Below are 27,924 nucleotides of genomic sequence, written 5' to 3'. Positions count from 1 at the left end.
GGGTGTATGCAAAAGACGGATATGGGCGATAAGCGGGCACGCGCATGTTCAGCCCCTCGCGACGTGATGCACGGGCTCTGGCGCGCGCGCTCGCGCGCTGCCACTCGCGAGCAGGTGCGCGTCGTCGCAAGCGCGTGTCACGGCGGACTTTCATTCTGTCTTTAGTTGGAACAGCCGCACATATTTTTTTGTTGCCATGTTGTGGACGGCTAACACGATCATTAGGAAATTTTCTACAAGCCACGTGAGTAGACGTTGCAGTTCTAGCCTTAGCTCTGTTTTACTGTCTTTAAAATAAATGCATATCGAAGGTTTTCCGCGTCAATGAATGAATGAATGACTGGAGCGCTATAAATACACCCCGCTGCAGTGGGAATGTAAGAGCGTAGCTGTAGTAAAACCAGATATTTCCCTGATCTGCTCTTCATATTGCCAGTGAAATGTGTCTCTTATCCTCAGCAATGTGGTTGTCAGCCGGTGACACGTTCACAGCCCCGGCACTATGTACCCGGTTAATCGACGCGTTACCGGTGCCAGATCGCTACGGCACCGCAGGCTCAGACGGTCCCGGACGCCCGTGCGGCGGTACCGCTCGCCACGTTGCCGTACTTCGGTGCGGTCGCTTCCAGCAGACATCCCTACGGGGAGTTGCATCAGCAAATGGTGGAAATGTCGCCGTGTGCCGAACGAGCACTTGTGGAAGCGCACTGGTCCAAATGTGGACACGTTGGTGTCGGATCGTGTGTAAACAGTGACACATACCGGGAGAAACGCTCACCGCTATAACGAATGATTCATTCATTCAAGACTTAATCTCTGAGTAGTGTAACCATCTGTTTCATAGAGGCACATTTTGGGCGTTATTTTTTAGATTATCAACCGAGCCTCGATGCCCAACAGTGCATAACCACGTCCAGAACACAATCTTGGGGATCTAGTTACATACTTCATACTTTATTGTGGCCAAAATGCAAAATCTGCTCGTTACACGCCGCGACACGCAAGCAACACAAAGCCGATGTAATTACAGACACTATTACACATATATTAGCTCGGCGTTACATCGCGTGGTCTATAAACCTGCAGGATCTTACGAGCACAAGTTCTTTTGACTGCTCTGCAGTAGTCTGTTTATTGCCTTGCCCGACTTGACCAGTTTTGTCGCATGCCAACTGAAACTGATCCCCATATCGTGCTACTTACAGGCCAACTACCAAAATAAGCTGAGGCTGGCCCTGATTGGCCAGAGCCTGTTTGGACAGGAAGTGTACACAAGCCTCCGGAAGCAGGGACACAAGGTGGTGGGTGTGTTCACTGTTCCAGATAAGGATGGCAAACCAGACCCGCTGGGTGAGTGACCACGGGGGGGGGGGGGGGGGGGGGTGGGGGGGGGGGGGTCGATTCCGGGGGGGGGGTCGATTCTTACATTTGCTTATTTTGTTTAAACAACTTAAAAGTAGATTGTTGTAGTATTTGTGCTTTCTTAAGAATTTAAATTTCTTAATTCTCACAAATTTTATTTGTAAAATTCTATACATTTTATATGTATTCCACTTTTATAAAGTTATATTATAGTCACAGTAAATTACTGATTACATTTTAAAATGTTTAATTTCATTGTGTTCTGATGGCGATTTCATCTGAGCTACTTTGCGCTTGATCACACCTCTTTGAGATGTATGAAGATGTTATAATACATGTATATATGTAACTGAGCTCTCAGGTTTTCTGTTTTTATCCTTTATTTCACTTCTGTTTGTTATTCAATCAATCAATCAATCAAATTTTATTTATATAGCGCTTTTTACAACAGTTGTTGTCACAAAGCAGCTTTATAAGTGCCGAGTCCTAGCCCCCAGCGAGCAAGCCAAAGGCGACAGTGGCAAGGAAAAACTCCCTAGTTTTTTTGCATGAGGAAGAAACCTTGAGAGGAACCAAGACATTGGTGAACTGTTTTCTCTAAGCTAATAACCTTCAGTAAATATTTTACTGATGAGGCAGGAGCAAACAGCCATGGCCCAAAGGCACGTTACCTCAGTATGACTAAGGACAGCTAGTGTAGAAGAGCAAAAAGACAATGACTAGAAGGGAAAAAAGACATACCTTCCTTAATGAGCTGCCCGCAGTGCAGACCTCCGTCCACTAGAGGGATCCAATCAGTAATCAACAGGATCGTCAGCGTGTTAACTTCTGGGTATACAAGGAGTCCAGCCCTGTTAGCTTTCTACCACCAGAAACTAAACCAGTGTAGCAGCTAACCCACCAGAACCCTTTCTATTCTTTCTCCTTGACCCATTACTCCTTACTATGTAGGTTGAGCATTTTACATGAGTGAATAATTTGTAAAAAAAAAAAAAAGAAAAAAAAGTGGAAGGCCAGATATGTGTGTGGATGTATGTTCAGTTGTTGTTAGAGATACAGTGGACCAGCTGCTGTGTTTCTGAATGTCCAATTAGAGCACAGAGTGTATGAAAAGTGTGTCAGCATTTTCTACACGATGCAGCTGAATGTGTGTGTGGGGGAAGCATGTCCATCAGTGCCATGAACCTGTGTGTAGTGTCTGAGCACCATGGCCAAACACTCAACGTCTGAATGATGAAACTACAGAGCCGTGAAGGCCACTGGTGCAGAAGAACCATCTCGTCCTGGTGTGGGTCGTGCGAGATCTGCCAAGGCTTCTGATCTTCTGCCTTATGAGCAACCAGAAGATTGTAATGTACCAGCTCACTGTAATGTACCAGCTCGGTTTAGGGGGTGGAGCTTGTTTCACTTCCTGCTGTGCGAGCCGGAGGTGCCGTTGTGTCCTCACCCGCTCTAATACCGTGTGTGAAACGCGTCCCCCAGCTGCGGTGGCGGAGAGGGACGGCACGCCTGTCTTCAAGTTCCCCCGCTGGCGTGTGAAGGGCCAGGCCATCGGCGAGGTGCTGGAGGCCTACAGGGCGGTGGGCGCCGAGCTCAACGTCATGCCCTTCTGCTCACAGTTCATCCCCATGTCAGTGATCGAGCACCCCAAACACGGCTCCATCATCTACCACCCCTCCCTTCTCCCCAAGCACAGGGGGGCGTCTGCTATCAACTGGTAAGACGTGTGTGTGTGTGTGTGTGTGTGTGTGTGTGTGTGTGTGTGTGTGTACGTGTGTGTGTGTGTGTGTCTGCAGAGGCATCAGATATGTCAGGTTCAGAAAGCTGAGATTTAATTTCAAGTGTCGGGATTTTCTAACTCCAAAATTAAGGAGTTATGCTTATTGCTTGTGTGCATATTTGTGTGTGTGTGTGTGTGTGTGTGTGTGTGTGTGTGTGTGTGTGTGTGCGGGCATGCTCAGGACCCTGATCGAGGGAGACAAGAAGGCCGGCTTCTCCGTGTTCTGGGCTGACGATGGTTTGGACACGGGCCCCATCCTGCTGCAGAAGGAGTGTGAGGTGGAGCCCAACGACACCGTGGACACGCTGTACAACCGGTTCCTCTTCCCAGAGGGCATCAAAGCCATGGTAACCACACCTGCAGCCCCTTGTTTACACCTCATGCCATAGACACAGCGCCTCAGCTACACGTGTGTGTCTTCCAGGTGGAGGCAGTGCAGCTCATAGCTGATGGGAAAGCGCCCAGAACACCCCAGCCAGAGGAGGGCGCCAGCTATGAGGGCATACAGAAGAAATCCAATGCCAGGGTACACACACATGCACCTCGTGTGCACAAAGAGCTGAATCTCACCTAGTCAAAAGTTATCATTCTTGGGCCATGGTACTAATGTGTTCCTAGAAACTCATTTTAATCCGATGTCTTACTAAAGAACCAGTAGTGTCTGTGGAAGACTCCTAACACTACGTTAGACACTACAGCTACAGCTGTAACATGATTGGAAGAGTGAGATGCTCAGGATAAGAGTGTCTGTCAGACGTGTTAAATGTAAACGTTTGAGGCCCTCTACCCTCATGCAACTGCCGCCATGCGCTTCCATTCGTAGGTGAACCTGGCTCAGCCCGCTGAAGCCGTCCACAACTGGATCCGTGGCCATGACAAGGTTCCAGGAGCGTGGGCTCTCATCGAAGGCCAGGTGGGTGCCCTCAGTGTGGGTTCAGACGTGCCGGAGTGGAGCAGGCTCCCTCTGTTGGCCCTCTCTACTGTCCCGAGCCTGTCAGTCACCACCTAAGCACACGCCCACCACCACCACCACGTGGGCCATGCTTTTAGCCCCGTGTTTATGCTTTTCTAGTTATTCTCAACTTTTCTTCTGACTGTTTGTAGAACATCTTCTGACTGACTGTACTTTTTGTGCAGAAGATGAGCTGATTAGCTCATAGAGACCAAGAGCTTGAGAGGGATGAAGATGGATATTTAGGTATATTTGGCTTATGGCAAATAAGGTGCGTGTGTGTGTGTGTGTGTGTGCTTCAGCCCGTGACCCTGTATGGCTCGTCCATGCTGAATGGCCCGGTTCCTGTAGGTCAGCCCCTGGAGGTTGAGGGTGCTTCACAGCCTGGACTCATCACCAGCTCAGGACTCGTGCTTTTCGGCTCCGATGGCAAAGCAGTGAGCATCACACACACCCACACACACACACACACACACACACACACACACACACACACACACACACACACACACACACACACACACACACATGCACGTACACTGACATACACAGAAATGTACATGTTGGGACATGCCTAATGTATTTGACACAGATTTCAGTGGATCATAACACTGCACTTACCCTTATTAACTGTGTTCTTTATAAGGTTGTGTATAACGGGTTCTGTATAACTGAGTCTGTATAACTGTGGTTGTGTTTAACTGTGGTTCTGTGTGTTTTAATCTACAGCTCCAGGTGAGGAGTCTGCAATTTGAAGATGGAAAGATGATTCCAGCTGCCAAATATTTCTCATCAGGAGATACCACCAGTATAGAGCTCACGGAGGAAGAGAAGATGATGGCTGAGGAGATCCGGGTGTGTGTGTGTGTGTGTGTGTGTGTGTGTGTGTGTGGCTGCTGCAAGCTCATGAGTGATTATAATGTTTTTGTGTAGAAGAGAAAAATGTCCAGACATGCTGAAGTATATCTGTACATTCTCTTATCTTTATCTAATTCAGGAGATCTGGAAGGGGATTTTGAGTAATGTGCATGTAATTGAAGACACAACTGATTTCTTTAAGTCTGGGGCTGCATCTATGGATGTCGTCAGGTAAGTTTGATCTTTCGGTGTCCTGTTTTTAATAAAAGTCTGACGTGATTTTCAAGGCATTGCAGTATCTTTAACATTTTCATTGTAAAGTCCATCATCACGTCTGAATTCCAGCGTTTTGATACCATCAGTTCCAGCAAACACGGTTTGCTGTTGTAACTGAGCCTGTGTGGGGTGAGATGGTAGTGAGTGTGGTTGTAGGTGATGGGGGGGGTGTAACGGGTGGTGCCTGTGTCAGGCTGGTGGAGGAGATCAAGCACAGGTGTAGCGAGGTGCAGCTGCAAAACGAGGACGTGTACATGGCCACCACCTTCCGGGACTTCGTTCAGATGTTCGTGCGGCGCTTGAGAGGGGAGGACCAGGAGGAGGAGCTGGTCGTCAGTTATGTTAGTGCCACACACACAAACACTCAACACTCGCAAACACACTCAACACTCCAGACTGTTGAACACGCCTTTACCTGTGATTGATGTCAGGGATATATTTGTCTTTAGATGGTTCTGAGGTTGTAGGTGGTATTTTTTAACCTCCTCCAGGCAACAAAAGATATCAATAACATGACCCTGAAGATGCCTTACCAGTGCTTCATCGATGGGCGATTTGAGGATGCAGAAAACGGAAAGGTGTATGACACCGTCAACCCCACTGACGGCTCTGTAAGTCACACACATGCACACGCGTGCGCATGGTCTGGTGTCCGAGCGTGTCTCACGTGTGTGTGCCCTGCCCTGTAGGTGATCTGTAAGGTGTCATACGCCTCTGTGGCTGACGTTGACAGAGCAGTGGCTGCAGCCAAACATGCCTTCGAGGACGGCCCCTGGGGCAAGATGAACCCCCGTGACCGGGGCAGGCTGCTCTACAGGTCAGCTCCGCCCACCACGCCCAACCCCTGGCCCCGCCCCTGAACTTTTAGAGTCACGTTTCACTGAAGAGCACCACTACTGTTGTAAATCCTGAACGGATGCATCAGACTGCCTTTCTTTTCCTGTTGAGACATCCATTAACATTGTGACAGGCACAAAGCAGCTTAATAGCTGTTAACTCAGCACGTGTTCACCTTTGTGTGTGTGTGTGTGTGTGTGTGTGTGTTTGTGTGTGCAGACTGGCAGACCTCATGGAGGAGCATCAAGAAGAACTGGCTACCATTGAGGCTATGGACTCCGGCGCTGTGTACACGCTGGCTCTGAAGACACACGTGGGCATGTCCATTCAGACCTTCAGATACTTCGCAGGCTGGTGTGACAAAATTCATGTATGTGTGTGTGCTAGGTTGTGCTTCGATGTTATATAATACTTATAATTTCACGCTGACATTACATGCCGTGTCCATATTTCACATTACATCACTTATGTGTCACTTCCTGTTTCCCACAGGGAACAACCATACCCATCAACCAGGCCCGACCCAACCGCAACCTCACCTTCACCAAGAAAGAACCTCTGGGGTGAGTCCGTGAGGATTCGTGTGTGTTATAAAAATATGGACCTGTATATATTGCGGTCTGCTGTATTTGCTCTTTGCGTGTGACTCAGAGTGTGTGCGATTGTGATCCCATGGAACTATCCTCTGATGATGTTGGCCTGGAAGAGTGCAGCTTGCCTTGCAGCTGGAAACACACTCGTCCTAAAACCCGCTCAGGTAACAACCCCCCCCCCCCCCCCCCCCCCAACAAAACAACCTCAACCCTTTATTAGGCTGTGGCACTAGTATAATCTCCCCCAGAATCTAGTTACAGGCAAATAAATCAATATCTACAACATTGCAACCCAGGTGACCCCTCTGACAGCCCTAAAGTTTGCGGAGCTGACGGTGAAAGCAGGCATTCCTAAAGGCGTGATCAATATCCTACCTGGATCAGGTCAGCACAGCAGAGCCACCGTGGCTCTTTCTCACTGTGGTGTTTGTCGTTGTAGGACAATTTTCATTTTAATATTGATGTTGATGTTGATGATGAAGATGATGATGATGATGATGATGATGATGATGAATCTCTGTTACAGGTGGTCTGGTAGGTCAGAGGTTGTCTGATCACCCTGACATCCGTAAGTTGGGCTTCACTGGATCCACCCCCATTGGCAAACAGATCATGAAAAGGTGAATCAGCTATTCCAGATGTTTCACACTGAGTAGTGCTTCCTGTTAACATGATGTCATTTCCTGCCACAGCTGTGCAGTCAGTAACTTGAAGAAGGTCTCTCTTGAGCTGGGAGGCAAATCCCCCCTCATCATCTTCAGAGACTGTGACCTGGACAAGGCTGTGAGGATGGTGAGAGAGAGAAACACTGGTACAAAAATGTACAAAGACTTTATGTGTGTGTGTGGGGGGGGTACCAAGTCTTATCATCTTATCTACTGTGTGTGTGTGTGTGTGTGTGTGTGTGTGTGTGTGTAGGGTATGAGTTCTGTTTACTTTAACAAAGGAGAGAATTGCATAGCTGCTGGCAGGCTGTTTGTGGAAGAGTCTATTCATGATGAATTCATCAGACGTGTGGTAGGTGATAAATATGTATTTTAACACATTTTTTATATTTTTGTAACTGCATTTTTATTAAATCATTGTATGTACATTTATGACCTTTATGTCTTCAGCCAGCTAGGATTTAGTCAGCCCATAAAATAATCAGGGACATGTGATCTACCAGAGAGGTGCACTGTCATCACGCTACATGATTAACATTGAACTTCTGGTCACACAGATACACACAATTATAGGCTGTATGTAAATATGTCAGCAGTTCCATGGCAGTAATGCTTACCGAGTTTACTGGCATGTGCCCAGGTGAAAGAGATCAAGAACATGAAAATTGGAGATCCTCTGGATCGCTCCACAGACCACGGCCCCCAGAACCACAAGGCCCACCTGGACAAGTTGGTGGAGTACTGTGAGATTGGGGTGAAGGAAGGTGCCACTCTGGTCTATGGAGGAAAGCAGGTGGATCGACCTGGTGAGATCCTTGACCCACAGCAGACCCTGTGATTCAAAAACCAAATGATGGACTACATGTAAAAATGTTGGTCACTGAAGTTGTTGTTCGTGTGTTAGTGTTCTGTGAACACCAATGGATTCCCATGAATTTCCAATCAATTTTCCATAAAAGGTGTCGTAACACACAACGCTTGCTGCTCTGCGTGTATTTGTGCAGGATTTTTCATGGAACCAACAGTGTTCACAGACGTGGAGGACCACATGTTTATCGCTAAAGAGGAGTCGTTTGGCCCGGTCATGGTGGTGTCCAAGTTTGAAGACGGGTAAGTCCCCCTTCACCGGCTCCATTTTGCCTTCAGACCGAACCAGAACACCAGACCGAACATCTACAGATGTTCTCAGTAGAACATACTGTTAAGAGGCTGCAGAGACAGAACTCGTTAATGAACGCCGTTCGACGGCCGCCGTGCATTTCACAGCGACGTGGAGGGAGTGCTCCAACGAGCGAACAACACCGAGTTCGGCCTGGCGTCCGGGGTGTTCACGCGGGACATCAACAAGGCCATGTACGTCAGCGAGAGGCTGGAGGCGGGGACCGTGTTCGTCAACACCTACAACAAGACAGACGTGGCCGCGCCCTTTGGTGGATTCAAGCAGTCTGGCTTCGGGAAGGACCTCGGTGAGGGCCCCACGGCCGAATCCATCCGCTTGTGCCCTCTCGCCCCCAGCGTCCTCAGCTGACATCCGCTTGTTTTTGTTCTGTTTTCTTGCAGGCGAGGAAGCGCTTCATGAGTATCTCCGGACCAAAGCTGTGACGGTGGAGTACTGACAGAAACCCAGCGCCGTTCTCACACTTCAGCCGGTCCGGCAGGTGGTGGGCAGGACCGCGGGGTCACGTGCTTCGTCTGCCGCTTCCATCGGACTTTGTCTCACAGACGGTTTGCCCTTTGAGTGAAAACAAAAATAACACAACGAAGAAAAAAAAAACACCCCCTGCCAGGAGAAACTTTTGTGCCTATATTTTTTCTATCAGTCTGCTTCCAGAACATGCCTTTATGCTCAGACTGTGGTGTTTCCACGCCAAGGCAGCTCTGCGACCTCCAGGTGGAGTGAGTGGTGTTGAATTATGCAGAATGAACAACATGGATCACTGTGGGCTTTGTTTTGGCATCAGAGCTACAAGACACTGCCAGTATGTGATTGCCAAAGCATGTGATACAGAATATGCTGTATGGTTTTTATTGTTATTATTTTATTTTAAGGAAGCTTTTTGCCTATAGCATACATTAATCAGCCAGTGGAAACTCCTACCTTTACCTTTACTTTAATTTGACACTTTATTGGCTAGACCGATAGTGTTAGGGCATTTCAGATGTTTACAGCTCATTTGTTATCATGCTTAATTCATCTACAGCACTGGTCAGTGTCTGTTCACAGGACCAGTGAACATTAAGACGGGGCAGACGTAACTCACCATTGGGTCCCTGAGAAAGGCCCTCAACCCTCAATCGCTCAAATTGTGCTCCGTAACTTTGGATCACAGTGTCTGCTGAATGCTGTAAATGTGGTTGTGAGTCATGATATGTCACAGGCACAGCAGTTGCTGTGTTTTTAATCTGGTGCTGGGGTCCGCCAACCAGAAACACCACGTCTACAGCGCTTCTTATCAGATGGTCCTGCAACACATGGGTATATAATACACAGGCTGGAGATGATAATCTTATACACAGTACATGGTTCAACAAAAGTGTTTTTATGATGATGAATTTTGAATATATGAAATATTTGTCATATTTATCATATCTTTAGCCATACCACTTTCACATATATTTGAAACCAGTATATATGTACAGAATTTATAGAGCAATTTTATTTATCCTTCTATATATTTTAATGTTCCATTCCAGACAGGAAATTCAGTGAATAAGGACAAAGATGATGTGAGAATGGTTGAAAAATACCAGGATGAGCCGAGAGGTTTTCCAGCAGCAGACGTTAGGATTTACACGGATAACTGAAGCTCTTCAAGCTCAATTCTCTGAAGAAGTGGATTAACTGTAGGGATAAAAAGTGTAATTTGTGTTCTACATAAACTTCTACATGGACAAAGTGATGTCATTTGTTACTAGGTTTGATATTCAGCAGCAGCTGTCTTCCTTGAAGTATACCTTCTTGCCAAATTTTGCTCTAACCAAACCCCCCCTCCCTATCCAGAACAGCACCCCATACAGCTGCTATAGCTCATCTTCATCAACCAGCACAAAGTCTTTGGAGCAGGTCTGGTGGATTGGGATAGGAACAAAAGATCTGGTTGGACTCAAGGACCCAGGATGAAGACGTTGTTCAGCGAGTTTGATAGATGCTAGAAACCTTTTGTTTACAGAAACACACTGTGAACATTTTAATGCGGGTTAGCGCTTTGCTATAGGAAGTTGCATTCTGAACGGCATAAGCTGTGGTGTGTCATTTGCTCACAACAGTAGAAGAACATGTGACAGTAATCACATCGCTAATTATGCAATATAATATTCATAAAGGTTGAGTTCAGGTGTCAGACATCAACACTACCACCTTTCACCTTGAGCCTTGTTGTGTGTGAGGTGTAATCCAGTGTTTATATTGCCAAACAAGTGCTGTACAGCAACAGTATTACAGACATTTCTATCTACAATAAAGCAAAGAAGCAACAACACAATTTCTACGTGAAAATGTGTTCGTGTTTTTATTTAGATGCCCTCCATAAACATTTCAACAATGCTAGGTTTTAATGATGCACTGACATCTCTTGTCTTCAGTTGGAGAAATTGAGGATAGAAAAGAAAGAAATTTAAATGCTTTTGTCTTCAGACCAGTCCATTTAAAGTTTTTTTTTTCTACAAATTTTCCCCTTTCTCATAAAACGGTTGAGTCCATTCATCCTGTGCATAGCAGTTTAACAGACATCAGAAGTTGGTAAGAGGGAGTGGTACAGGGTGCAGACTGGGCCAAAAGTCTGGATTTCAATTACACAAAAAACTATTTTACATTTGATATATTCTCTAATAAAATGATGAACAAGGTAGCTGTAGAGTTTTCTGTTTCTGTTTTCTGTAAAATATGTGCAACCTTTACTTCTAAAATGTAGTGTATAATGTTGGCCTGTATTGGCCTCACTGAGGTTCTTCGGTGTCCAGCAGTAGTTTGCCAACATGGAGTGTATCCACTTCTCTTGGTATCACTTTTCCATACTATACATGGCAATGCAAGTTTTTTTTTTGTGTGTAACAAAAAAATGTTGGATTCAATATGTAACATGTAACATACAATGCATGTGTCCATTCTCACAGACCCTGTAACTCACTGCTGCCCCCTATCGCAGCTGAAGATAATTGAAATAAAGAAACAATATCACTTGAATGGAGCTACACCTGAGGAGGATGGTCACAATAGAACTAGAATCCAGAAATATAACAAAGTACTGTGGACGCGTAGCCACTAGGATCCACACACCAGTGTATTTTAGTGCCGGTCCCAAGCCCGGATAAATAGGGTTGCGTCAGGAAGTGCATCCAGTATAAAAATTGCGCCAAATCAAATGATGCGGATCAAAAATAGAAATTCCATACCGGATTGGTCGAGGCCTGGGTTAACAACGACCGCCACTGGTGCTGTTGTCCAACAGGGCATTAGAGGAAATTGGACTACTGTTGGGACAAGGAGGAGGAGGAGAGGGGGGAAGAGGGTTCTGAAGCTGAAGGAGAGGAGGCAGAGCAGGAAGGTGGAGATTAGAGTTGGTACATTGAATGTGGGCTCTATGACAGGTAAAGGGAGAGAGCTAGCTGATGCGATGGAGAGGAAGAAGATAGATATACTGTGTGTACAGGAGACCAAGTGGAAGGGGAGCAAGGCCAGGTGCATTGGGGGTGGCTTCAAACTCTTCTAGACAGGAAGAGAAATGGAGTAGGGGTAATCCTGAAGGATGAGTTTAGTAAGAGTGTAGTGGAGGTAAAGAGAGTAAGTGACAGGGTGATCTGTGTAAAGTTAGAGATTGATGGGGTGATGATGAATGTCATCAGTGTTTATGCTCCTCAGGTAGGTTGTGATGTGGAGGAGAAAGAAGAATTCTGGAGAGAGTTAGATGAAGTTGTTTTGCAGGTTCCTAAAGAAGAGAGAGTGGTTATGGGCAGTCATGGCCTGGCGGTTAGGGAACTGGACTTGTGACCGGAGGGTCGTGGGTTCGATTCCCAGACAGGCCATGACTGAGGTGCCCTTGAGCAAGGCACCTAACCCCAACTGCTCCCCGGGCGCCGGGCTAGGGCTGCCCACCGCTCTGGGCACGTGTGATCCACAGCCCCTAGTAATCACTAGTGTGTGTGTGTGTTCTGACTGCACAGATGGGTTAAAAGCTGAGGACAAATTTCGATTGGGGTGTAAAAATCACAATTGACAAAATATGGCACATTTCATTATTGGAGCAGATTTAAATGGACATGTTGGTGGAGGGAACAGTGGTGATGAGGAGGTGTTAGATATGGAGGTAGATATGGTGTTAAAGAAAGGAATATGGAAGGACAAATGGTGGTAGATTTTGCTAAAAGGATAAAGATGTTTAAAGTGGGGGTAGGACTACGTCAGGTATCAGCCCTGAGTACCTTCCTGTTCGCAGTTGTTATGGAGGCAGGTTAGGCAGGAGTTTGCTGATGACATTGTGATCTGTAGTGAGAGTAGGGAGCAGGCAGTGGCGGACTTAGCAATTTGGGGGCTCAAGGCGAAATTAGCTGGGGGCCCATCAACATTAATATGTGAGAAATAAGTTAGCTAGTCAGGGGGCCCCTACAGTGGGCTGCAGTGGGAGGGGCTCAAGGCAGTTGCCTAGCCACGCCTCTATGCAAAGACCGCCTCTGAGAGCAGGTGGAGGTGAGCTTGAAAAGATGGAGATATGCAGGGGAATGAAAGTGAGCAGAAGTAAAACAGAGTATGTGTGTGAATGAGAGGGCAGATGGTGGACAGGTCCAGGTACAAGGAGTTGATTTGGTGAAGGTTGACGGGTTTACCTACTTAGGGTCGAGGGTACAGAGTAATGAAGAGGTAAAGAAGAGAGTGCAGGCAGGGTGGTGGGGAAGGCATAAAGTGTCTGGGTGATCTGTGATAGAAGAGTGTCAGCTAGAATGAAAGGAAAGATCTAAAGGACAGTAGTGAGACCTGCTATGTTGTATGGACTGGAGGCAGTGGCACTGACAAAGAGACAGGTGAGGGAGATGGAGGTGTCTGAGATGAAGATGTTGAGATTCTCATTTGGAGTGACGAGGAAAGATAGGATCAGAAATGAGTTTATTAGAGGATCAGCACATGTAGCATGTTTTGGAGATAAAGTTAGAGAAGTGAGATTGAGATGGTTTGGACATGTACAAAGGAGGGAGAAGAGGTATATTGGTAGGAGGGTCTTGAGGATGGAACTTCCAGGCAAGAGGAGGAGAGGTAGACCTAAGAGGAGGTTTATGGATGCAGTGGTAGAGGATATGAGAGTGGCTGGTGTGTCAATGGAGGACACTCAGGTCAGGGCCAGATGGAGGAGTTTGATCCGCTGTGGCAACCCCTAAATGGGAACTGCTGAAAGAAGACGACGACGACTGTGGACACGTGTGGTCAAGATAGAAAATGAAATGAAAATAATTGAATGAGGAAAAAAGGTAATATAAATATAACAAAAATATAAAAGCCAAATTAAACAAATAATTAAAGTCAATGTAAGTGAATCATAAAGACAGAATTACTTCTATCATTATATTCAGGTGGGTCTGACATCAGTACCTCCTTCCTGAAACAAATGTTCACCTTACGCAGGGAGTGAGCATGTGCAAAAAACACTTGGAGAAGGACCTCTGTCTGTAACATTAGTTTCTCTGGTAATTTCACAATAATTTTGAATATATTTGTATTTGATAGTCTGTGCTTGCATCTGAGGTCTTGTAATTTACATTACGTATATGTGATAGGAAATGAAGTGAAGTAAAAAAAAAAAACACCAATGGGAACGATTAAAAAATAAAACTTTAATAGTTAAATGCAAACTTCATTAAGACAAAGCAAAACAAAACCCTTGAAATCAATATGATGTACAAGTGATCCATAGAGATTAAATCATTTGCGTCATTATATTCATATATGCTGACAATAGCATCCTCTTCCAGAAACCAATATGAAAACACTAGTTGTAAAAGATCGATTGTATAAGACGCATCTTCATACACGACTTCTCCAAATAGCCCCAACTGATTTTCTTCACATTGGACAGAAACCTAAAATACATGAGATAGTGTGCATATTAATACAAATTTTGAATATTGAATCCATTGCCTTTTTTCACATTCCTATATGGTTTACCTGTACTTCTCTGTAATCTTGATATATTTCATGGTATGCAGTGTTCTGATAACTGCTATCCAAATGATCTGTTCTGGGGAAGTCATTTTGCCTCAGAAGTTGATACGACGTGTTTTCATAAACGACATGCCCATCTTGGCCTTCGGGGTTTTCCTCGCACTGAATGGGAATCTGAAATTATTAATATTCATTAATAAACAGGCCTATGTTTTCCTCTACATAAAATAAGCCAAATTACATTTGAAAAATGTTACTAATACTTACTAATACTAAAATAAATGAGGTCAAGCTAAGCTAACTTTTTAGCTTAGGCCAACATGTTTAGGAATACATTTTCAAAACGGTATAAAATCAGGTTAAAGGTATTACAATTTGTTTCATTACATAAACCTCTGAAAAACTGTAAATGTTAATTAACCATACCATATTTTTTATTCTTTTATTCTACACTGTTTGGAGTGATGTAGAATGCTGTGTATACTTCTCCGGAATACCGGTTATACTCCGGAAAAGGAAGTATTGTTATTGCTGTCGTTTATTTCTATGATCACTGAGTCACATTCATGTTAACATTTACTGTATTTCTTTACCTCAATTTTAAGTATCCCAAACACACATTCCATTTATATCTAAAACAAAGCTATCCTTAATTACTTTTACTGCAAGTTAATTATCGCAAAAACATTAAGTACCAAACAATGACAAACTTGCCTCCAATATAATACATTTGTTAAGATGAGCCAATTAACAGTTTGATGGTTTTTTTCCCCCAAATATTTGGCTAAATCCTATTTAATAAATTTCAAAATTTACCTGTTTTCTGCATGTATGCTTGGTCTTGCTTGAGTTGAGGTTAATTTTCTCTTAATCCAATTTACCTTGGATAATGTAGCTATCTTCTATATCCAGGCACACATCATAAAAATCTTGGATTTAAAAATCAAAAACAGTCCAATGTCAAATTATGAACAAAATTCTGGAGCGGGTTCTCCGTACAAATCGCACAGAGCATGAAGGAGGTTACAGAGAATGTACAGTGACTGCTTCTTACCTGTTAGGTAAGATTAAAATTCAGTTAGAAGGTGTAACCAGGAAACAAACCTGAAGCTCTACATTGAATTAACTTTAAGATAAATCTGCCAGTGAAAAAATTAATACAAATCTACAACCAATTTGATTTACACAAGATAAAAAACAACAATATTCAGAGAGAAAACGTTTAATTTGCAAATGTATAAAATATCTATTTGAAAAATAAAGTAAAATGATGACATCTGGGGGCAGAGCAACTGCAGACTAGTATGCAAACTAACTGGACTTTCCACTCCTGGGAGAGAAAGAACCTGAATAGCTGATTATAGTGATGCATTAAAGCACCCGAAGCCTCCTGCTGCATCTAGTTGTTGTGTATAGTTTTGTATAATTTGCAAATAAAAGGGTGGTTTCACCAGCAATATTGATCTTGCAGTAAAACTAAGACAATGAACATACTTGGAGGACGAACACTAGAGGACAACAAACTTCAACTATAACTGAAAACAGTTGCCAAGGTGACCATACAGTGTTGTATGTACACCAAGGAGTTGCATAGTCCACCCTACTATTCTACATATACCTGAATACCATCAGCCAGATCACCAATAAGAGTAGGTACAGATATAGATTCAGGAGATCACCAATAATAGTGAGTACAGATATAGATTCAGGAGATCAGTACACGGATGGCATCAAGCTGTTTGTCAAGACAGAAAGGGACGCTGACCAGGATCTACAACAACGCACTAGAATGTAATTTCCGCCTGGAGAAGTGTGGTCAGCACAGAGTAAAAGAGGGAAAAAGCAACTGAGCCACCAGAACAGTGACCAGGACAGAAGGAATTGAGCCACCAGAAGATAAAGACATCTATAAATACCTGGGGGTTCTCCAATAAGACAGGAATCATGAAGCAGAAACAAGGACAGCAACATCAAAGTACCTCCACAGCGCAAGGCAGGTCCTCACGAGCCACCCAAAACAAACACGTGTGTTCCGACAGTCATCAGTTGCCATGTAGGCACAAAACACTTGATAAGAGCTGGAAGCTGCCAGTGTCGAGAATAATCAGAAAAGTCCTCACAGTGCAGCACAGAGGTACTAATCATGGCAGCACAAGATCAAACACTAAGCACTAGTCAAGTGGAACAGGGGTGTATCATGCCAAACAATATCCAAGAAGCAGACGTACAAATGTGCAAATAAAGTGCTGCTGTTCACCTCTATTCTAGTCTGTGTTCCTGAGTCATGGCAGTGTCCCTGCCAGCGTAGCATTGTTCTGTTCCTTGGCCATTACCAAAACTGGCCAGTTTATAGTTAGAAAATTGAGTCATGAGTTTAGATATTCAATTTCTCTGACTTCTTAATGACATTAAACTTGATGGGACACATTTGTGTTATCGTTATGAACAAAATGGCCAGCAATTGCTGTTGTAAATTTTGAACTTTTTTAACACTGTATTTTTACAAAAATTTGAACCAGTTTAACATAACGTCTGCAGATTAGAGATGTCGCACAAGCACATGCAAACCATACATCAGAATACAGTAATGTTAGTCAAAAAATTAATCAGAATAATCAGAACAGTAATGTATGTCAATAAAACAAAACAAAACAAACAAAAAAACTGAAAAAAAACCTTTCCATTATGTAGCAAAACAGGTTGTGCTGACAATGCCGAGAAACACGCCTCTGACGTTTTATGGTCAGTTCAGATGCTGTTAAGCAATGTGTCAGTCAAGATCAACAACTTCCTTCTACTTCAAATAAGTGTTTACATTTCTGCAACAGAGCCAGGCTTGTCCACAGGACTCTCTGTGCTTTATCCAAGGTCTGATCAGCACAAAATGGATCTTATCCAATGAGCACAATTCACCCGTCTGTGGGTCTGACATGTTAGATTGTCCTCTCATTGTCCCTCTGTTTCCACCACCTGGATGTTAGCCTTTCTCTTTCCATTGCCAGGTAGCTTGAGAGTTTCAGCTGTAACAGCGTCATCATCCGAGCTGTCGTCCTCGGACGATTCTTCTTCCTCGCTGCTGTCAGAGCCCTCCAACTCCACCACAGCTACATCCTATTTAGGAATCACACAGGCGCACGAGGTCATTATCAGAAGGTAAATGATAAATGAGCCTATTGTCAACTTTGTCCTTGACCCAAAGACAAGTATAAAGTCCATGCACATTTGCTTTTTAATATGTCAGGCCTATTTTCAGAAAGGTTCTAAAATGATGTTTTTCCCCCGGTTTTAACTGGTAATAACAGGCTTTAACCGTTTTTTTCCTGCTTTAACCAGTTTGGAACATCTTCAGTGGTGAAAAGGAGCAGGGGCAAGCTGGCAGCACCTGAACTGGACTCAGTTATTATCTCAAGGAGAAAGAGGCAAAGGTCCTACAGCTGTGTTAAGAAGGATGTTCCTATTGTCAGGTGCTGAGGAGGCTGAGGGGGGTAAATTTAGGCAACACCAATCAGTCACATGAGCAAAAGAATGGAGAGAATGTGTCTAGACTTGCTATTGTCAATACATTTTTCAGTGATACTCTTCATTCACACGTCAAAAAATAACTTGCGGCGTCCCCCAAGGATCAATTCTTGGGCCTTTGCTGTTCAACCTATATATGCTTCCATTACCACATATCATTAACACACATGGTATTAGTCATCATCAATATTCAGATGACTAATCTTTATATTTACTCCACTCTAGAACCTAAAGCCCTAAAATCAATTAACTCCCTGCTTGACTGCATAGGTGATATACAGACATGGATGTCTGACAATTTTCTGCAATTAAATAAATAGAAGTGAAGGTAGTGATTCACAAAGGAATGACGTCCAGACTTATTTAAATCAAATAAATCTGAAGGACAAACAATGTGTTAAGAACCTAGACATCACTTGTGATAATGAGCTCAGCTTCAAATCACACATTACAACTACATGCAAGATGCTTATTTTCACCTTTGAAACATCGCTAAGGTCCGAGATATGCCCTCGCTTGCTGATAGTGAAAAACTTGTGCATGCATTTATCACATCAAGATTAGATTATTGTAATGCTGTTCTATCTCTATTTCTCACCTACAGTGAGTTCAGAACGCTGCTGCAAGGGTCCTGAGCCGCAGGAGAAAGAGAGATCATATTACATCTGCACTCCACTCACTGTAATGGTTAGGCCTACCTGTCAGTTTTAGAATATATTTTAAGGTTCTGGTGATGGTTTTTAAATGTCTTCATGGCCCTGCTCCTCTTTATCGCAGTGAAGTGGTTAGAAATATTCCAGTCAGGTCTCTCAGGTCTTCAAACAGTAATCTACTGGGGATTCCTAAAAGCCGATTAAAGATTGGCGAGGGTTCTTTTAGCCACTGTGGCCCAAAGCTCTGGAACAATCTTCCTGAGGTGCTCAGAGGCATTTTATCTCTGTACAGCTTCAAGAAGAGGCTCAAAACCTTCCTGTTTAGATCTGAAACTCTAACTCTGTTCTAATTATTTTAATAGTTTGCCATATTATTTATTTTATTACATTATTTTGTCTATTATTTTAATAATTTGTCATTTTATTACATTATTGTATTATGGTTGTTTCCTTTTTATCTTTAATTTATTTTAATATTTTCTTTTAGTTTTCTTATCTTTGCTTCCTTTTGATGTTTTTTTTATTCTGTAAAGCAGTTTGAGTTGCATGTATGTATGTGTGAAAAGTGCTATACAAATAAAGATTATTATTATTACTGCAGCATCACAATTCCCTACTTGCAGGTCATCAGAGCTCTACAACTAATTCAGAATGCTGCAGCACGACTGGTCTTCAATCTCCCCAAATTCTCATGTGACACCTCTGTTACGCTCGCTTCACTGGCTTCACGCTGCACGCATCAGATATAAAACCTTGATGCTTGCTTACAAAGCCAAAAATGGACTAGCCCCTCCCTACATGATGTCCACGGTCAAAAGCCAATCCATACAGCGAGCACTCAGAATATCAAGCTTGGCTCGACTCGAAACTGCATGCTTAAAGTCTCACAGAAGACAAAGCTCCAGACTATTCTCTGTCCTGGCTCCAAGATGGTGGAACGATCTTCCATTAGCTACTCAGACTCCAGAGTCTATTGCTGTCTTCAAGCGTAGACTGAAGACTCACCTGTTGATTGAGTTCTTAAAAGAGCACTAACTCTGCAGATTGCACTTGTCATTGTTCTTAAATTGTATGTCTGTCTATGGTTATTTGTGCTTCTTGGTAAAAGTTTAACTGTTTTAAATTAGCTTGTTTTAATCAAAACACTAGGTAATGACATTGATTCCTGTAGTTTAGTAGTAGTTTGACTCAAGAGCATCTTGAATTCTGGCCTATCTGTACTATTATCCAAGATGAATTCTGTGATCAGATGCAAAGCACTTTGTAAGTCGCTCTGGTTAGGAGAGTCTGCTAAATGCCGTAAATGTAAAGGTGTTGGAATTATCCTGTTTCTAGACAGCATTGTATGTTTCTCTCTGGTCATTTGAGGTCTTACCATCTGGATGACTTTCTCTGCCTCCTCTATGTTCTCAATGTCAAAGTGACCTGTAGGAACTGTCTCCATCTGATGCATTAAAGACTCATTGGCCAGGGCCATCTGAGGGAGAAAACTCTGGAGTCTGTCTAAAACTAACACAAAGACACAGAAAGATAGTACCATATATACAAGATAAAATCATGGTCAGAACAGTAAGAAGTGTTAGAAGTGGCTAGAAAGTTAATGTCTAAGTGGTCAGATCCCAGCCTAAACACAACAGGAGCACTTGGCTTTCTTTCAATAAACCTATCGATTACATCAAAACTTTATATCTTTAGTTTGACAGTCTGAAAGAAATAAAATGTTGAACAAAAACGTTGATAAGTCATACATTTTTGTATTCCAGTTTATGTCGACATTTGTCGTGCTGGGTTCAGATTAAATACCTCTCGGGTAAAAACAAGTTTGATGTGAACAAACTCACCACTACTTCGTGGGATCTTCTCAGTGTGCAGTGAGGTTGCGCCCTTGGGTTTCAACAAAAGTTTGTCGTGGATTCCTGAAAGTATGTGGAGGTAATTGTGCGGGACAACTGAGTAAAACATTAATTTACTTTAGTTAACATTCAAAGACAACACTGCCTAGTTACGTGGTTAGCTAGCTAGCCAACAACTGTAAAGTTACTTCAGTGTGTATCTCTGCGCGGACATATCAGCTCATTAACATAAGAAGAATACCTTTCACGTTCCCACAGGCCAGCAAGTCCCGAGAGGTGTTTTTAACGTTGCTTTTCGTTGTCTCCATGATTCTCTTCCACCTTTCCCCGCTAGCAACATGTGCGGCGGCGCGTCGGTGTGTTTATCAGCGCCAGGACTGCGTCCGGGTCAAAGGGCTACAAACAACGGAAATGGCGTCACACCACAGACCATCGCTGGCGTTTGTTTGCGCCACCTAGTGACGTACGAGCGCTTAACGTTCGTCTCCCTCCACCTCCTCCACCTCCACCCCTCCACCAGTCCACCCCTCCACCTCTTCGTCGTGTTGGTTTCGCACACGGCGCCTCTAGCGTCCGACAAGACCAGGAAGACGTTTACAGGAGCAGCGGTTTGGTCCTACTGGTGGTACTGGGGCGACGCGACTGGACCGGGACCGGACATCTGCCTCTCTAGGTGGGTGCAGACGTTTGTTTTCCGTCCGTGGAGCTGCTGGTGCTGGTGGCGAGATGAAGCCCCGCGTTTAATGGGCCGTCTCGGCCGCTTGGTGGTGGGTATGTGGCCGCAGTACGAGGATGTGGAGCCCAGCCTGTTTACCTCTGACGTGGAGCGATGTGGCGCAGACGGGCCGGTGTCAACCTCTCGGATCGGAACCCGAACCGCTCCGTTTATTCAACAGAATCGCCTGTTTTGATAAGGAGCCGTCACGCGCCTCTTATGTTCATGTATCTCGGAAGAAAAAACAAAAACAAACCTGTTTCAAAAGCGTATTGGAGTAAAGTGTAGATGACGGAACTAATCTGCATCAAAAAAAGAAAAGAAAAGAGAAAGAAAAGGATAAAGACAACATAAAAAAGCCAAACTCTGGCGCCGTTTATGCCACGTCCTTATTAAAGTCTTTACTACAGGTCCCAGTATTATCTTAATGATGGATGTTTCAGACACTGCTGTCTGCGTCCAAGCACCCAGGAAGCCCAGCTGTGATTCAGTTCCAAGAATGTTTTAGTTCAGGACTAAAATCTTAAATCTATGTTGAGTGAACCTATTGTGCACTGTCAAACTGTTTTTCATTTCAAGTAAATATGGAAGCCTGCAAGTAGTTTGTGTTCATAAATAAGTGCCTCCATGAGTGTTATTGTTCACTTGTGTGATTTCTGCCCAGGGTTTGCAGCAAACCCTTATTAAGTTAACCATAAATGACATAGTAACAGGGAGTGCCTGTCTTTGCATATTATCTTACACTGTTTTGTGTACATATTGTAACATTGAGCATGTCATGAGGTCTCAGTCCTCTCTTCTCTGATCCCAGGTCAGGGCTTTGTAACCAGACTCAGTATTCATGTGAAGACTATGGACTCAACCCAGCAGTGTTCTTGATTCCCTCTGCCAGAGGGCCATGTATCTACACTGCCCCTACTTACACTATGAGCCTCCGTACAGTAGGCGGCACTGTGCTCAGCTCCCTGCGCCCTAGCCTGTCCGTGCAGGCTCAGCGTACGGGGGGTGTTGGACAGCCCTGGAGTCTACTCTCTCTGAAGCCCCTGTCGGCCCTTCTTCACACCATGGTTCCCCCGGGCTACAGCGCCTTGCAGGAAGAACGTCTGTCCATGGTGGACCTGGGCGGCCCAAAGCCGGAGCCGCACCAGAACGGCTTCCACCGCGAAACCCGTCGCCTGTCGGACCGCGCCGGCCACGCCTCCCTCCCTCCCGCATACTCGGAGACCGACCCCATGCTGCCCAACGGCCAGCTGTCGGGCGAGGAGGCGAGTGAGGAAGAGGAGAGCGAGGAGGAAGGCCAAAGAACGGACATCCAAAACATGCCAAAGGAGTCGCCCCTGGCCATGGCGTTCCAGATCCTCGTGCCCTTCCTGCTGGCGGGGTTCGGCACTGTCTCAGCAGGCATGGTGCTCGACATAGTGCAGGTGAGACCCACCACACGCCCCACACCGCTGACAACTCTCCGGATGAACTCTCAAGCCATTGGCCTTTGTAAAGTTCAATCGCGAGTTTGGTAACAGTCTTGAGTCATCGTAATGAAAGTTAACCCGACAATGCAGAGATGGTGATTAGATTGCTATTTGGTGTGTAATTAAAAGACCCACTCAAAGGGCAAATGGAATTTCAGTAGGAGTTTGTGTCTGCGATGAAACTCATTACTGTATGTATGAGTGGGGGTTATTTTCCACTTGAAGTTCAACATCCTGATGATTAAATGTCACACTCACCTCCACACAGTGGTAGGCTTTCCAGTTTTTGTCCTGAGAGAAGATTTAATTGTGTGATAGGTGTCCCAATATGCCTGCATCTATAGGGACAGGGCTGCAAACTGTAAATACATGTGTAGTGTTTACCTTTGTTTATGAATGGATTTACATTAATTTGTTAGTGTAACTCTCTCTCTCTCTCTCTCTCTCTCTCTCTCTCTCAGCACTGGAAGGCATTTGAATCCATCACTGAAATCTTCATCCTGGTTCCTGCTCTTCTGGGACTGAAGGGGAACCTGGAGATGACCCTGGCCTCCAGACTCTCCACAGCGGTGGGTCACTGACGAACAGCTAAAACACACATGCCTGCTTTCCTGTGACAGTTTAGACAGGGGATGAAGCAGGCAGCTTCCTTGAGGAGGTACCACAGATGTGGTATTGAGACGTATTCCTCAATGTTGTCCGTGGCCTTTTCAAATGGTCATAAGACATCTTCTGTGGTAATGAGATAGTGACTCCAGCACAGCTGGTGGTGTCTTTTTACACAAATGATGGAGTCTGGGTAATGGGTAGGTGCGGTTTGTAGACTGGGGTTTGGCTGTGGTGATGAGGGCTTGCTTCTGTGTCTGAAGACAGGTTGGTTGGGGGATATTGGGAGGTACACAGTACTGTAGCTTTCATTACAGCTCAGACGTCAGAGCTGTTCGTGTTGGGTGTGTCTCTGTGTGGTGCACCCTACCCACTCAAACCACCGGAAGCTCAGTGCTCGAGTATTTACAATGGAGCGCTCCACACGGACACGCATGAGTATGTGTATTAGGCTAAGTTCCTATGTGATAATGTTTGCGGTAGGGATGCAAATGATTAATCGACTTTCGATTAATTGTCGATTAAGCCGTTACTTGATCAAAATGTATTAATCACGATTAATCATTAGAGAGCGCTCCTGTATTAACTTGAACAGACCGTAAGAACGAGAGGTGAACACGTGTCGCGAAAGACCAGAGTGGAAAACAAAATGAAGCGGGCGAAAAGACGTGCGGTGTGGGACCATTTTGAAGCGTGTTCGGGAAACGAGGCAGAAACTGCGTAATCCAGAAAATCCCAAGGAGGGAAACTTTATTTTCCACGCAACTCAAACAATAGCACTGTTCTCTTCCCCTCCCCTGGCGCGCGCAGGCGCCGCTCTCCCAGTGTCACTTAAAGGACCAAGTGCCTGTCTGTTAGGGAATTCGCTGCGAGGAGTAGTAGTCGCTACAGTTTCAACATTGTTAATTTAGGCAAAGAAGTCAAATGTTCTGTGTGTAATGCGGTATTGAAGTACAACAGTTCCACTAGCTCACTCAATTATCATTTGAACACCATGCATGCAGCTGTCCTGCATATCACCAGTGCACCTGGTCAACCTAAAATCACAGCTACACTGGGAAGGCGAGCGTTTTCGAAGCGCGCTACAAAAAAATACAAGTGAGCTAAAAACAAAGCTATCTACTGCTACTACTGTAGCCCTTACAACAGATTGTTGGACGGCTCTAACAACAGAAAGTTACATTACTGTGACGTGCCACTACAGTGACGAGAACTGGCAGCTAAAATCTGCAGTGCTGATTACGACGAACATGTCGGATAGACACACCGCTGACAGTTTAACTGACAAGCTCAATGATGTTGTGGAAACTTGGGCACTCTCCGGTCGCGGTACAGCATGTGTTCACTACAAAGCTAGAAACATTGTCCAAACATGGGCTCAATAATATTCTGTTTGGCTCTCTATTTAATTTTTTCTTTTTTTTAAACATTTTTTTTTATGTCTAATGTTTCAAATTGAACTGAGCCAGTCCTTAATTTATTCCTTTTTTAAAATGAAAGAATGTATTTTGTTATACCATAAAAATTTCCTCATGCATAATTACTTGAGCAATATATAATATAATACAATATAATTATCATAATATAATATATACTTTTTGAACAAAGTGTTTTAACTACACTGCTCAAAAAAATAAAGGGAACACTTAAACAACACAATGTAACTCCAAGTCATCCACACTTCATGTTCAGATAGGAAGCAACACTGATTGTGAATCAATTTCAACTGCTCTTGTGCAAATGGAACAGACAACAGGTAGAAATGAGAGATTTTCAACTGATTTCAAAGATTTTTATTAATTGAGATCTAGGATGTGTTATTTTAGTGCTCCCTTAATTTTTTTGAGCAGTATATTTAGCTGATATTTTTAAAAGCCCTATTGAAACACTGAAATTCAGGTGAAAAACCCCGCTTATCGATTAATCGAAAGTCGATCGATAAGATCAGTCAACTAACGATTAATGAATTAATCGATAATTTGCATCCCTAGTTTGCGGTTCTGAGAGGTTACTCTGATAGAGAGGGAAGGCTTCCTTGGTATCTTTTCCTTTAGTTAGTGTGAGGGTACTTCACGATGAGTGTACAATGCGCGGGAGATCCCTTCACGATGAGTGTACAATGTGAGGGAGATCCCTTCACGATGAGGGTACCAGGCAAGGGAGATCCCTTCACAATGAGGGTACAATGCGAGGGAGATCCCTTCACAATGAGGGTACCAGGCGAGAGAGATCCCTTCACGATGAGGGTACCAGGCGAGAGAGATCCCTTCACGATGAGGGTACCTGGCGAGAGAGATCCCTTCACGATGAGGGTACCAGGCGAGAGAGATCCCTTCACGATGAGGGTACCAGGCGAGAGAGATCCCTTCACAATGAGGGTACCAGGCGAGAGAGATCCCTTCACGATGAGGGTACCAGGCGAGAGAGATCCCTTCACGATGAGGGTACCAGGCGAGAGAGATCCCTTCACGATGAGGGTACCAGGCGAGAGAGATCCCTTCACGATGAGGGTACCAGGCGAGGGAGATCCCTTCACGATGAGGGTACCAGGCGAGGGAGATCCCTTCACGATGAGGGTACAATGTGAGGGAGATCCCTTCACGATGAGGGTACCAGGCGAGAGAGATCTCTTCACGATGAGGGTACCAGGCGAGGGAGATCCCTTCACGATGAGGGTACCAGGCGAGGGAGATCCCTTCACGATGAGGGTACCAGGCGAGGGAGATCCCTTCACAATGAGGGTACAATGTGAGGGAGATCCCTTCACAATGAGGGTACCAGGCGAGAGAGATCCCTTCACAATGAGGGTACCAGGCGAGAGAGATCCCTTCACAATGAGGGTACCAGGCGAGGGAGATCCCTTCACAATGATGGAACAGCGCTCGCAGTAAGACGTCTACTGAGCGAGGCTCTGCGAACTCCGGCAGCTTTTATTTTCCCCCTGTTTTTTGCACCCCCATTCCCGTCTCGGGGGCAGAAGTTAGCGCCCTGCTGCTGAATCTCTCGAGAGAAGAGAGCAAACACACGCTGGGTGGAGGAAGCATGAAACACAGGCCTCCTGCTCCCCACACTACACTGCTGGCTGGTAGAAACACCCACACATTAGTCTCGCACAACCCCAATGGACACACACACAAACACACACACACACACACACTTTGACAGAGCTCTCCGCCTGAGCATTGGGTAACGAGATGTACAGTGGTGTGTTTTCTGCACCCCTCAGCCATCTATGAAAACATTAGTTTCCTGCTGGAGAGCTGCTATTCCCACACTTCTCACTACTTCTTCTGAATGTTTTCCTAACACTCATCACACTCCCTCTGGCTCCAGCTGTATTCATGCATGAAGCAGCCGCCATGTTTACCTTTTATATCTTATCTCCTTCCCTACTATTACCCAGTTTTAACATGAGTCTCTTTTTTTTGTACGCACAGCTCAATTATTTCCTATGCAGATATACAGCCGACACAGAGATGGTATTTATGCTGTGTATTTCATTACATATTTGTAATTAAGTGTTTTTTTGAGAGCCGATGGCTCGGCAGTGGCATAAGGAGGTTCATCTTGCAGTGGCCGGACTGCAGACAGGAGTGTTTGAAAGTGCAGGCCATGTTTGTGTGCAGTGTGTGATGCTTGTCTGCTGCCCCCTACAGGTCAATGTGGGGAAAATGGACTCACCAATAGAGAAGTGGAATCTCATCATTGGAAACTTGGCGCTGAAACAGGTATGACGGCGCTCGGGCTTCACAGTAGCCATTTCACAACATAAAAAGTTTGTGTCCTGCAGCTCCAGTCGTTGAGTTGTCTGCTTTCAAGAGTCTCCAGTGGTCCAGAAACTTGCACATTAGCTGTTGCTAATTATTGTCATCTTGTTTATTTAAATTTCTTTAGTTGCTCCTGTGGGATGCTGCACTCCAGAAGAACATCCTGAAACTATGGCCACAATTAAATTATTCAGTTATCATTAAAGTTTAAAGCTAAGTGCTGGTAAATGGTACTCTCAGTTCTTCTAAACAGAAATGACCTATTAATGATTTGTAATGTATTTATAGCCACATGTGTGATTTCACAGAGATTTTTAGGAAGATTCTCTTCTCGATTCCCTTTTCCTCCATTTTGTAGTCATTTTCAGATGCATTTCTTCATTGCTGTATCATATTCCATGTTGCTCAGTGCATTAGACCACAAGACACAATGTCTGATCTTCAGAATAGGTTTTAGGCCTTACTTATATACACAGATCACCCAGAACATCAAAACCACCTACATGGTATCATGTAGCTCCCTTTCTTGCTGCCAGAACTGCTCTGAACCTTGGAGGCTTGGACTTCAGGAGACCTCTGAACGTGTCTTGTGGTATCTGGCACCGTAGCAGCAGCTGATCCTTTAAGTCCTGCTGATCCTTAAGTTGCAAGGTTTGGGTCTCAGACTTGTTTTTCCAGAAAATTCCACAGATTCTAAATTGTACTGGGATCTGGGGAATTTGCAGGCTAATGCAACACCTTGAACTCGTTCCTCAAACGATTCCTGAGCAAGAACTTTAATCTGCAACGTTTAGGTAGGTTAGGTAGGTATGTGTCAAAACATTCACGTGAATAATCGAGGTGTCCCAGCAGAACATGGTCCTGATCACTTC

The 27,924-nt window shown here is 44.5% G+C and overlaps 3 protein-coding genes across 4 annotated transcripts in view; 2 read left to right on the top strand and 1 right to left on the bottom strand.

Annotated features, from left to right (window-relative positions):
- The first annotated feature begins 109 nt into the window (after positions 1 to 109).
- Positions 110 to 11,038, top strand: aldh1l2 (aldehyde dehydrogenase 1 family, member L2). Its single transcript, XM_077005251.1, has 23 exons — positions 110 to 244; positions 1,206 to 1,350; positions 2,845 to 3,079; positions 3,324 to 3,489; positions 3,567 to 3,668; positions 3,966 to 4,055; positions 4,397 to 4,531; positions 4,824 to 4,949; positions 5,092 to 5,183; positions 5,422 to 5,569; positions 5,720 to 5,839; positions 5,918 to 6,045; positions 6,285 to 6,435; positions 6,558 to 6,628; positions 6,717 to 6,822; positions 6,955 to 7,042; positions 7,185 to 7,278; positions 7,351 to 7,450; positions 7,577 to 7,675; positions 7,964 to 8,129; positions 8,328 to 8,433; positions 8,590 to 8,789; positions 8,884 to 11,038. The coding sequence occupies exons 1-23, from the start codon at positions 197 to 199 to the stop codon at positions 8,937 to 8,939; spliced, it is 2,772 nt and encodes a 923-aa protein (XP_076861366.1). The 5' UTR covers positions 110 to 196; the 3' UTR covers positions 8,940 to 11,038.
- A 3,084-nt stretch (positions 11,039 to 14,122) lies between these two features.
- On the bottom strand, positions 14,123 to 20,906 carry nopchap1 (NOP protein chaperone 1). 2 transcript variants are annotated; one of them, XM_077005281.1, is made up of 7 exons: positions 20,737 to 20,906; positions 20,484 to 20,558; positions 20,018 to 20,151; positions 15,525 to 17,581; positions 15,287 to 15,399; positions 14,474 to 14,644; positions 14,123 to 14,388 (listed from the first exon to the last, which is right to left on the bottom strand). In XM_077005281.1, the coding sequence occupies exons 1-4, from the start codon at positions 20,801 to 20,803 to the stop codon at positions 17,417 to 17,419; spliced, it is 441 nt and encodes a 146-aa protein (XP_076861396.1). In that variant the 5' UTR covers positions 20,804 to 20,906; the 3' UTR covers positions 14,123 to 14,388; positions 14,474 to 14,644; positions 15,287 to 15,399; positions 15,525 to 17,416. The 2 variants fall into 2 exon arrangements, with proteins under 2 accessions (XP_076861396.1, XP_076861397.1); XM_077005282.1 differs by having other exon boundaries at positions 16,387 to 17,581.
- slc41a2b (solute carrier family 41 member 2b) overlaps positions 20,834 to 27,924 on the top strand; it is a 20,675-nt gene continuing 13,584 nt past the window's right edge. The window contains exons 1-4 of the mRNA XM_077005257.1: positions 20,834 to 21,168; positions 22,022 to 22,634; positions 23,141 to 23,248; positions 26,942 to 27,013. Of these exons, the coding sequence (XP_076861372.1) occupies positions 20,834 to 21,168; positions 22,022 to 22,634; positions 23,141 to 23,248; positions 26,942 to 27,013 (1,128 nt within the window). The remainder of the gene's footprint in view (positions 21,169 to 22,021; positions 22,635 to 23,140; positions 23,249 to 26,941; positions 27,014 to 27,924) is intronic.

Source organism: Brachyhypopomus gauderio, chromosome 5 (genome assembly GCF_052324685.1).
Source record: "Brachyhypopomus gauderio isolate BG-103 chromosome 5, BGAUD_0.2, whole genome shotgun sequence".
Lineage (NCBI taxonomy): Eukaryota > Metazoa > Chordata > Actinopteri > Gymnotiformes > Hypopomidae > Brachyhypopomus > Brachyhypopomus gauderio.
This window is presented reverse-complemented; position numbering and strand designations above follow the sequence as displayed.